This window comes from Etheostoma cragini, chromosome 22 (assembly GCF_013103735.1).
Source record: "Etheostoma cragini isolate CJK2018 chromosome 22, CSU_Ecrag_1.0, whole genome shotgun sequence".
Lineage (NCBI taxonomy): Eukaryota > Metazoa > Chordata > Actinopteri > Perciformes > Percidae > Etheostoma > Etheostoma cragini.
Window position 1 is genome coordinate 18,427,199 of NC_048428.1, and position 12,631 is coordinate 18,439,829.

At 38.8% G+C, this 12,631-nt stretch overlaps 1 protein-coding gene across 2 annotated transcripts in view; it reads right to left on the minus strand.

Annotated features, from left to right (window-relative positions):
• The window catches only part of gpr158a (G protein-coupled receptor 158a), a 65,653-nt gene that overhangs the window by 29,308 nt on the left and 23,714 nt on the right, over nucleotides 1-12,631 (minus strand). For both annotated transcript variants that reach the window (XM_034862030.1, XM_034862031.1), the window contains exon 3: nucleotides 3,612-3,714. In XM_034862030.1, the coding sequence (XP_034717921.1) occupies nucleotides 3,612-3,714 (103 nt within the window). The remainder of the gene's footprint in view (nucleotides 1-3,611; nucleotides 3,715-12,631) is intronic.

Consider the following 12,631-nt stretch of genomic DNA (forward strand, 5'->3'; position numbering starts at 1 on the left):
AAAGCGCAGCTGCTGCCAATCATCTACTCACCTCACCAGTACAAAAGTCCTGGTTGAACTCACCATCTTTGCCAGATCGTTCAATCTATCAGTGTGATAACTTGGCCAGAAGATAAATTCCAGTCTCTGGTCTGTTTACTCCTAGTTTTGATGTTAATTATTTGTCTGCTCAGACCCAGCTCCTCTCTGCCTCAGACCTTCTGCATTGTCCACCCCAAGACACATGGCCACATAGTGTTTACTCATCTTTGGGCTCATCACTCCCTGTCCAATCTCTGGAACCCTCGGCATCGGTATTGAAGCCGTCCAGCTATAGCTCAGTTACTCTCAGCTGCACATTTAACCTCGAGTATTGACTTTTTACATTAAAGACACCTTTAAAGTAGCCGATGACAAAAACTGTCTAAGTTGTTAGCTAAAAGTAAAAGACAAAGGGTAACTAAAGGTAATGGATAAACAGTTTAATTGTGTACTAAAATGAATGGATAAGCGGTTGAAATGTTTTCTGAAAGTAATAGTTTAAAAGTTGGAATTGTCAATCTTTGAGAGTGCACAGGTATGGATTTGTAAGAGCAGAAATAAATTTGTTTGAGAGAAAGGGCAGAATTGTGATTGTCACAGATGGTTTTAGCATGCAAGAGTAATAGTGATCCCTGTTGAATTATATTGACAAAGTATCAGTTTGTCATGCAGATAATATTTTTACTTTAATATTTCAAAGAAATTTAAAAAAAATATTTTTTAATTTGGAATTTGAATTGTGTCCAGACCTTTTCAAAATACAACCAGGGTGTGTCGGAAAAAACTATCCTTTTGTTAAGTGTCCTTGATATTGAATTTTTCTTCTGGATATGAGACCAGTATTAAAAGATTAAGGAGATAAAGTGTTCCCATGACAGACTGAAGCATCCTGAGTATACAGTGTAAATGCCTATACCTCTCTGACCTTACAAAGAATTTATCAACATTGTGTCAACACAAGAAAGATGGATCTATATGTGTGAACATGAAAGTCAACACTGCAGCACTTTGTTCAGTCACCGGCATATCATACAAGGCTGATAATTGTGGTTTTCTCGGAAAAAAGCACACAAAGACATACCAGAACTTAGACATTTAAATCCTGAAAAGGACAAGACAATGGAGAGTCTAATGACCCAGCTGATTGGCTGAAAACTATAAAAGAAATGTGTTTTTGTTGCAAGATCTGGGTGAGAATAAAAAGCATTCAATAACTACCACTGAGGTTGAGGTATAAACCAGCCCCTAAACCACTAACTGCTTCAAAAAGAGCTTCTCTGTTTTCAAAACGTGGTCCTACCGGACTGCAGTGAATACTTCAAAAACTCCTTCCAGGGTAAACTAAGGTAAAGAAGCTAGTGGACTTGTTATTGGTTTGTATAGAAATCCCCCTGAGAGATGCCCATATGGCTGCATTGATAACAAATAGCAGACTTATACAGAGCTTTTATGGAGGCTTTACTGGAAACAGCCATTGTCTCAGAGATTTGCAGGAATTTTGCCTTTAAAAAGAAACTGGCCTATTTTTTCAAAGCTATGACTCTGCACATCACTGATCCCTTCAAAAGGACTACTTATCTCTATTGCAATGAATCATATCCTTCAGCTCATTCTCGTTGGTTTGTTGCTCCTACAGTTAAAAGACAGTCAGAGGAAACTTCAACAACTTCTTCCATATATTTACATGCAAGATACACAAAGGAAGATCACTAGGAGACAAAGGAAAGTTAGTTGCAATGGCTTTCTCTGCAAAGGAGTGTCAAGGATGTCCCCTTGTGGATTAACAGGGTTGTTATTGGCCCCATGGTGGGCCAGACTGCAGCAGTACGCCTTGCTAACAGGCTTGCCTCTCCTCTCTATTATCACACACACACACACACACACACACACACACACACACACACACACACACACACACACACACACACAGAGGGCTTTCATGCAGACTTGCACACATGAACACTGCAAATTTGTGTGCACAGCAAACAACAGGCAGAAGCAGACAGCTCTGAGAAAACAAATGTAGCACATTTTTTGCTTTTCTGTGCATGAAGAGAAACATCTTAAGGTAAAGACAATAGGTGCAATTAGATGGTGAAGCAGGGGGGGAGGGAAATGGGTGAGAAAAGGGGTATGTGGTAGACACAGGAACATGCTGTACAAGGTTTGTGTGGGATGAGACAGGAGGGAAAGTGGATCTAAATGAAAGTATGAGAGTGATGGAGGGCAGGTGAAAACCACTGGGGTTCTGTGTCTGCAAATGCCTTTTTTTTATTAACTCACAGCAGACAGAATAAAGTAAGTACCATTAAAAAGATATTTCCCATCGTGAACCTGATTAGCCTCCCCAGGTTACTTCAATTTTTCAAACGGGCAGAAACACGTGCCTCTTTCATTGGCATAGTTATAAAATGAAGATGTTATATAATGTAACTGCTAACATAATGTAAGGTGAACTTATGGTTCTTTGGCTTCGAACAACTGCTGGTCAAGATAAATCTACATGTATGAAACTTCAGAAGAAACTAATAAAATTAGCTCATCTGCTATTTTTGTACTACCCCTACACCCTACTTTGTGTTTTTAAACCTTTGCTGGCAAATTACTTACAGTAAAAGAAATGTAATATCCATAAAATGTTTTGATGGTTGTGCTGGACAACAGACACAGAGCAGGTTGATATTTTAACAAACACAAGCCTGTTCAACAGCAGATAATTAGAGGCAGAGTTTTTAGTTACTTACTTACTTACTAGACACTAATCCCTGGAACCCTAGGCTGTTTTATTTAACCAGTTTTCAATCCCTGTGATGGCTGAAACCAGAGTTACGGTCGTAGGTCTTATTTTTGCCATGCCATATACTAAGTAACCCAATGTTACATGATTTCCAAGTGTATAAATCGATTAGACTGAAAACTGGTATCACTGCAACCAGTAAGTGTCACTGCTTTCTTGATGCACAATGTCTCAATCAGGTTCAAAGAGTTAATGCCCAGTCCATAACTTTGTTAACCTTACTCTCCTAAAAATCACTTTGCTACGTTGTAAGCGGAAACATCTACACAATAAATGGAAGACATTATCTGTACCATAATTGTGAAATATTAAAAAATATTTCTCCACTTTTGTGACTTCTGCATTTTCCAGTCCAAATGTATACAGGGAGGTTAAAACGTAATTCTAAAGAATTATTAAATGACCTAAAGTGGGATCCCAACCCCAGAAGAGCAAAGTAGCTTCTACAAAAAGAATTGAGACATTTTAAACTGCTCAAGCATGTTCAGGTTGTTCAAGGTTAGGGCTGCTGAATTTGCAACTCAAAACAAAAACAGTTTAACAAAATAATCGTAACTCGAGGTCCACAACTTTCCTGCAAAAAACAAAAGATAATCTAATTCTGTACCAAACAACACATAAGGTACCAACTATTCCTCCAACAAAAAGAATCAAGGTTTGGATGTTGTAATTTGCTGAACAAAATTCTTATGGGTTGCCGTTAAAAGTGACTACTGAAGTTACCTTTCAGGAACCAATCAATCATTCTTATGAAGTATGTATCTGAGCAGGTGACTATTTGTCACCGACTTACTTGTAAAGCCGTTGACAGCCACTCTGTTCGGGTGGTAAAATCCCTTCTTGCAGCGGCATGTGTACTTGTCCAAGACAAATCCATAGCCCTGGATCGGCAAACACTGCGAAAAACAAAAACATAGAAGACATAAATAATATATTAGAAATTTTAGTGAAAAGAATTTTAAACATGTCATCTTGTAATACACACTGATAAGACACTAATATAAAAGCAATTAAAATATGTCAATACTAAACCAAAAGTAAAGCCTGTAGCTGGAAATCAGTGAAGAGAACTTGGGATCAAATGTCTTGTGGGAGGGACAAGGGTCTAATTATTTAAGTTGTGAGATTCCTGTGCCTGCTCACCACTCAATATTAAATTAGTGAAGCCAATTGTTTTGATTGAAAGTCTGATAGGAAACAGACTGCGGGCTGCTAAGAAAAAGACAAGGGATGTCAGGGGGCATCCATAGCAGACTTTGCCAAATTACAAGATATAATTAATGTCTAAATTAAGAAAAGACTTATTTGCTTGATTAAATGAAAACCATTAATTCTATTTCTTGTGGGAATGAGATCTTCTCTTCTGTATGAATACATTGACGTAAAGCGCAATTTTGTTTTCTTGCTCTCTTCCTAAAACCACATAACAGCTTGTTTTTCTAAGCAGAGATGATCATGACTTACAGTATGAGTCCCACAAAGCAACAAGGGGCCCAGAATAGCAACAGTACTTCAGTTGACACTTGACACGCTATAAAGTGTTTGTGACCTGACTGTGATATCTGGAGGCAAGGCCAGTGGCAGCCTCGAAATGAAGCATCTCGATGCTCTTCACAGCGGACTGGACTCTGCACGTCTTAAGAGGCAGCTATTTCTGACTGTCTCTCAAGGTCCTTGGTAAGATCTGAATGCTGAAAAAGTAAGCCCTCAGTTAAAGCCTTGGAGAGGCAGGCCAGGGCTCAATAGCACAAGGTAATTACCAGGTTACAATTCAATTCAACGAGTTCCTCAAACAAATTCCACTGAAGAGCCCAGAGCATTTAAATTGGCCCTACACTATGGTGTTTAATACGGCTCGTCATTTCAGTGGTGACAGTTTTGAATCTTAAAACCGTTAACCTGTGTACAGTACTGTGCCACTTATTTAGACTTCAACAAGATATCACACCCACAAGATGTCTTTTAAAATATTTATATTCTACTATTAAATTGTATTTGTTAAAGATGTGTTTAACGTTAAACATTAGCCCCACATGTTCTGAAGTTACATCACCATAATCTAGTGCAGCTCTCCATCACTTGTGATTTTAAAAAGGTCCCACAGACACCATGAATTGTTAAATTCATTGCATTTCACACTAGAAGCCAGAAACAAGGGCTCTGCCATATTTAATATATCCAGTCAATACCACATTATGGCCATACTTTTTATACATAAATGATGGACTTGCCTTAAGGCAATATTTTTTCGTTTGCACTCTTGCTTTCCATTGAAGATTTTAAAGCGGGCCTTTCAAAGATTTTATCTTTACAATGGGGCAAATAACTGTACAATATAAAAAAGAACGTAAAAGTATCTTTCATCTCTTTAAAAAAAAAATGTACGGCCTCCGTTTTGATTCAATTCAATTTCATTTATAGTATCAATTCATAACAAGAGTTATCTCCAGACACCTTACAGATAGAGTAGGTCTAGACCACACTCCATAATTTACAAGGACCCAACAGTTCTAGTAGTTACCTCCAGAGCAAGCAACAGTGCGACAGTGATGAGGAAAAACGTTCTCCTTTTTAAGAAAAAGTTCTGATAAAGCCGCTGTACCCTAACTAACTAGTAGAGGTGTACGATTCAGGAAATATCACAGTTTGATTCTAATTTTTAGGCTCATGATTCGATTCGATTCAATATCGATTTTCATAAAAAAAAAAAAAAAAAGGTATTCACAGTATGGAAATGTGTGTGTGTGAATATATAATATATATATATATATATATATATATATTATTCACGTGGATTTGTTTGTTATTTGTCACTTTAACATCCTGTTATGATGTATGTGTATGTTGTGTGTGATGTCTGCAAGCTACTGGGACCTAGAATTTCCCTTTGGGGACCTATAAAGTATCTATTTTTCAATCTATCATGTGTTCATCAAGTGAACAAAAAGCTCTTGAACATAGGGGAGTATTTAGCAGCTAAAGAGAATGCTAAAGAGCATAGGCAACGGTTTGTCTGCTAACAGTCATATAAACTTTGTATGAAGATCACACTATACTGTATGTAAATGTTGTGCTCTTTTGATTAAATGTGAAAAGGCGAGCCAACATGGCAACCACCAAGAATTTACAGAAAGCTAGCGAGGCTCATGATGCCAAGTACATGCAAGCTATAGAATGGCTGAGATGTTGTGAGTAATCCGCATTTATGTGTTGTATGTTTTATTGTGTGTTTTAAAACCTACAACAAATATGTATATTAGTGTCTCTAAATGTCAGCTAGACTTAAATGCATACTGGCCAGTTATATTAACCAACATGGCCAGTCAAAGAGTTTAAAGAAGCAAATCTGACGTTGGTAAATCCGCCTCTGAGAATTACATGCTCACTCAATGCTAAGGAAACAGTTCAGATCCGTTGGATTCAATGTATCCTGTTGGTGACAAGTGTACATTTTATTTGGGCAAATTGGAAAAATCTACAGAATAGATGATCCACTTTATTGGTTTTGATTCAGGCTGCTGAGTTGTGTATCCCTTCATAAATATCTGCTTGGTGCTGCTTTAAATGAGCACTGTGGTGCAACATGATTTCATCTCTGATTCTCCAACAGTTGTATCCTCAGGACAGGTGGGGCGTGCTGCAGCTAATACCTGCCACTGTTAATATGCCCACATCACAGAGACACTAGAAGAAACAGCCAGACCAGGTGTGTGTGTGTGTGTGTGTGTGAATATACATTATTTTCCATGTGTGAGACAGTGAGAGCCAGGAATAGCCCTGGCTGTGCATCCCACTCCTGCCTGCTGCGGTGATTGATGCAGGGGCTTGGATGTTGAGTATGTTGAATAGTGAAGCAGCCCTGACAGCGCAGCTTGCCTTCCAGTGAAGTTATATTAATACAACTAATTGAAGATAATTTTAGTTCCAAAATGAGATGCTTAGCATTTAAAAATAACTAAAGGAAACTTAAGGTACCGATCTATATTTTGTACCCACAAGTGGACAATAAACTAATGTTTTGATGATTGTATGACACTATGTTTATAGAAACATAACAGGCAAGCTGGCGTTTCGACACACATTCCGCCAGTGGTGTCACATTATTCCAATGATAGACAGGTGGCAGTAATGCAACAAAAGTGGAAATGCACAGGCAAAATGCATGTAAAGAAAAAGACATATCTAGCAAACATGGATGTAACCAATGCTGATTGTTTAGAAAAAAACGCCACTTTAAGTCCTTAGTCAACAAAATCATATTGTCCGAGATCTTAAGATAAAAACAAAAATTATACTTTAGAGGTTAAACAATTAGTCAATTCAAGATCCTTATATTTTTCTTTTCCAGTTAAATTGCCAAATATATGTCATGTCACATGTCATATACAGTATATTTGACAGTAAAATATTTATTTTTAGGTTTTGGACAGTTGCTTGGTTAAAAAATGACAGCTGAAGAAATCACCTTGGTCTAAACGTTTCCAAGACTGAAGAGATGGTGTTTGACACTTGGGGGTTTCTGTGACCAATCTAGCCATCACTCAGACCCACTCATACAAATATCTTGGTGTTTATATTGACGAGTCACTAACTTGGAGCACACATGTTGACAATCTCTGTTGCAGACTACAACAATGGTCGCATTTCTTACGTTTGATAAAAAAAATGTTTGTTGATATTTTATCAAGCAGTCCTGCAGAGCCTGGTCAAGTAGGGTATTACAGCTTGGTTTGGCAACCTCACTTTGCAGTGGAAAAATAAACTGTTATTCATTCCGCCCGGAAGATGATTGGTGTTAAAGAGCAGTTATCCATGCAAAGTATTTATGAACAGCCTTCTTTGCGACAAGAAAATAGGTTTGTTAGCGACACGTCTCACGCAGAATATGAGCTTCTGCCATCCGGTAGGAGGTTTAGAGTTCCTTGCTGCAGACATTTATTCCAGTGTCCGTTAAGCTCCTAAATAGCCCCAAGTAAAAGGCAGAATAGGCCTACAAGACAATGGAGATTTGTTATTGTTGTACATGTGATCTCTCTTTTTTTAATTTATTTATTTAAAGTAATGTTTAACTAATGCGTTGCATGACACCAACTTGGGTTTTTTATACACCATCAGGTCTTTTGTATGGTATTTTACAGTATCTGTTGTTTGTACATGCTGTCTGTGTTTATTTCTTTTTACTACGGCTGCAGCATGGGTTAAGTGCCCAAGACAAATTTGCCGCGATGTGGGACAATAAAGTTAATCTTGAATCGCTCTGGAAAATTTTCATGGCCATTTTTCACAATGGTGGCCAAAATGGGTTTCTTCAGGAGGGTGGCTGGCATTTCCCTTAGAGATAGGGTGAGAAGCACAGTCATCCTTGAGGAGTAGAGCCGCTGCTCCTTTGCGTCGAAAGGAGCCAATTGAGGTGGTTTGGGCATCTGGTAAGGATGCCTCCTGGGCACCTCACTAGGGAAGTGTTCCAGGCACGTCCAGCTGGGAGGAGGCCCCGGGGAAGACCCAGGACTAGGTGGAGGGATTATATCTCCAACCTGGCCTTGGAATGCATCAGGATCCCCCAGCCGGAGCTGGTCAATGTGGCTCGGGAAAGGGACGTTTGGGGTCCCCTGCAGGAGCTGTTCCCCCCGCGACCAGACACTGGATAAGTGGACGAAGTTGGATGGATGGATCTTTTACATTTTTGGACATATCACAGATAAAAGAAATAAGTTAATCATGAAATAGGGTCATGTCTATATATCATTACATTGTTGTGAAATATACAATATATACAGCAAAATCTCTAAACATAAGGCAAGATACTCTTGTGGTATTTCAAACCGAGCACACATAGGCATTGACCTAATTCTATTATGCACAACATATGCTAATAATTATGTTTGATGATGTTCTATGCTAGCGAGCAACTTGAGTCCATATTGTTCCATCCATAATGAGCTGAAGGCATCGACTGTGCTGCCAGAGTGTAGAAATCACGTCAAATTAGCTGATAATTAGGTCTACATGATCGGGAATAATGTGGTTGACTATACAGAACCTCTAAACACATATTTGCCCTCTAATAACGGTGCTATAATTAAACTGTAAAAATAAAAAAGTTTCAACCTGTGACCTACCTGTGAATGCAGAGGTAAATCTGATGTACCTTATTTATTCTTTATGACAGTAAAATGTGAAGGAAACACCAAGAGCTCATATTGTGTGTCTCCCACAATCTAGGTTTCCCCACCAGCACCACTCGTTTCGTTTGCATGGTAGCTGTGGCAGCTGTCAATCACACACACTCTGATGTACTAATTGTGATGGTGGTGTGTGTGACCACAAGCAACAGGCATTTTAACGAATGCGTCACGCTAGCAGGCCAGCATGGTATGCCTGCGATAGAGCACTTATCAAAGTGCCATAGGACAAAATACACAAAATAGACAATCGGTCGTTTTTGCTTTCTCTTGCTTGCTTACCGGTTTGTGTGCAATTATTTTTACATCAGTGGTGTTTGTCCCGTGAATGTGATCAATTTATAATTTATTGGAGACCGAAGGGAAATAGGCTAAAATATTATATGGGCAAAAGTATGTGGAGTATGTTAGTTTTTCTTTGTTTAATTTTCTTTATTTCTGTGATGGCCCTGCCCCAGGATCAGCCATAACTACAACACATAGCTTCTAAAATAAAATTAAAATACAATTAGGCCTGTATAAAGAAATCTTTTGCTACCTCTTACCTGGCGGCATAGGCTATTCCGGTGTTACAAAGAAATATGTGACCCGTCCAAACGTTTTACTGTAGAGACGTTCTACCTACCATACAATAATAATTTAGACAAGTGGTTACCAATCTTTTGGAATGTGACCTTTTAAAATTTAGCAATGTCTAACTGCAAGCCCTGTTGTCACAGATGTTTATGAGTTGTAAGAAGCTTTACAAAAGAGTGACTTTCTTCACACAGATTGTTCCATTTAAATGTTTCTACGGGGCTGAAGAGGTAAAACTATCCAGAATTTGACAATAAAAAATGTAAAAACAATTGAAGAAATACAGTATGTTTTTTTACACCTGATTATGGCCATAATGATAATCACGATTATTTTGATAAAAATTTTATCACGATTATTCTCACGATTATTTGTTGATTTTAACCAAAACAAATTTTATCGTCACATAGGCTATAACTGCGAAAGGGAGTGTGATGGACGCTACTCACAGAGAGACGACTGATCATTATGAACGGGTCCAGCACGGGTTGAATGGCGGATTCACACGTTGTGGTTATGAAATGTCTGTATCGTCACTGCGCTGCATTTTTATGAACTATGATATTCTGGCCATGGGTCACATCTCTGGTCCAGGTCCAGCAGCTCCGTCTCACACGCTGTTACTCTACCAACTGAAGTTAGTTGCATTCAATAACTTCTTCTGTGTACTTTGCCGTGGCAGCCGCGATAGCAGAGTTACCCGCGGCAACACTGGTACAAATACAAGTTTACCCCTCATACTTAACAATATACAGCGGTGTTAAAACATTTTAAAAATTAAACTGTAAAACTGTAGACAAATGTCATAAGTGTGGACCGGGGCTGTGTGGCCGGGCTGCGCGGAGAGTAGACGAGAGATCCAACACAGGGACGGCTTTACAGAAGTAATGGATCATGTAACCAAATGAAACCATATCGGTATAAACAGCATTGCAGCGGATGCGAGGACATTAGCACCGGTGCGTCCTAGAGGAGCTAACAGACGCTACTAGCACCGCCTAGCACTGCTCACTGCTGTTGTCTGAAAAACAATAGACAGACCAAATGTTGCGTTTACTGGTAAACTGGAAAACCTTGAGACCGACCTATAACCGACTGCTATCTGTTGAGTTTTCCTCCCGTCCCTCTGTGTATCCATCTAGAAACTAAGCTGCGCGGTGCAGGGAACAACTGCAGGCTCATGAGCAGACGGGTTTACAGAGCGGCAGATGCGCTATGCAAAAAACCCGGAGCGTTCTATGAAATGACACTTTAAAAAAATAATCGCTCGATCATGGAAATTTGATCGTGGGAAGTCAAAATCGTGATCGCGATTAAAATTCAATTAATTGTGCAGCCCTACTCATGACCCTTCAGAATTCTTTTGGAGGATCCCAGTTTAGCAGCCAGTGTTTTAAACAATAGTGTGCACCTGTTTTTGCTGCAGTAGTTTGTGTTAGGCCCTTTCCAGTGTCCACATGACATTGCCCCTAAGCACATAGCCACGTTTATAAAGAGCGGGTCGGATGTGGAAGAAGCTGACTGGCCAGCACAGGGCGCCGACCTCAACCTCATTCAACACAACTGGGATGAACTGGAACAACCACTGCATACCAGGGGCCATTTATTAAAGCAATTTTTGAGCCGTTTAACAAAAGCCATTTGTGAGCACTACTTTCTCAAAGATCGCAAATAGTGGCATCACCCATTCAACAAATTATTATCACTTGTAAATTGCAAATACATTTGAAAGTCCTGCAGTTTTCTCACTTGCTTATGTGTGGGTCACAACTATTAGATTTTGTTTATTAGTTAAACATGTTGAAACTAGTGTGACAGGGAATTATCAAGTTGCAAGTCCCAGCTTGCATGTTGCAGTTTTAGTTAAAACAGGCCCCCGGCCATATCAGTCCAACCTTCCTAATGTTCTCGTGGCTGAATGGGTGACAATTTTAATATGTTGTCTTTATTTGAACGTGGCAGTCAAGAAATGACATGGAATGAGGGGGAAAAACGACATGCAACAACAATTTCCACTTGAAAACGGGATTTCTTTTCGATTTAAATTCAGAGAAATCCAAATGTCTCATTCATTGCTGTAGGTATAGACTTTTTAAATTTTAGAGAATTACAATTACAATGTAAATCAAGCATGAGAGATGACAAAAACAAAATTAGTGACAAAACTTTCGGGGAGGGAAGAAAATGTGATTACAAGACATGCATATGTTTAAAAAAAATGAATGAATGAATGAATGAATCTGTTTTTGCTGTGTGTACTACATTGCCAAGAATGCATTTGTTTGACCCTAACTGACACTACATCGTTAAAAGCCCACCCGCAGCCATCTTTAATTTCATCGCTGTGAGAATTTTGACTATACTGGATTCCAATTATTGGCTTTTTTTGTTTTTTTAATTTGTTCTGTTTTAGGAGCCATACTGTTGACTCTACTGTTGACCCTCTTCTGGAAGACTACCTGATATTGCAAAGAGTAGGACCTCCGAAATGCATATTGGAATGTTATCCAAAAATATGTTGTTTTTTTTCACCGTAATGGAGAAAATTGTAATTCAAATTGTGAGCGTGTACTTTTCCTGTAAATTGTACAATACAACCCTTTCATAAAGACTCATTTTTTAAAAGAATTTGTAAAAACAAAACAAAAACAGTGTTACTTGAAAATCATATTTTATGCCTGAGCAGTGATGTTTTGAGACCATAATAAGATTCCAGAATGAGAAGAGCATAGATAGCTAGTTAGATAGATAGAGAACATCACTGTATTAATTTGTGCATTCCTTGCATACAAATATACACACACACACCGACACACTACATACTCTTCTTCCTGACATGAAAAATATCAGTTCTCCTCCTTAACCTTTCTTTAACATAAAGCATGGGAATAAAAAATAAGAGTCTGGCACTAATTGATACGAAGGCCAGTTGTCTTCCACCTGACCAGGAAACCAGAACTAGCTTAATTCATATCAGCTAATTAGGGCCTGCCTCGGACTCTCCCTCACTTTGAAATAAGCCCACGCTATTACAGTCCAGCACGGTGCCTAATCA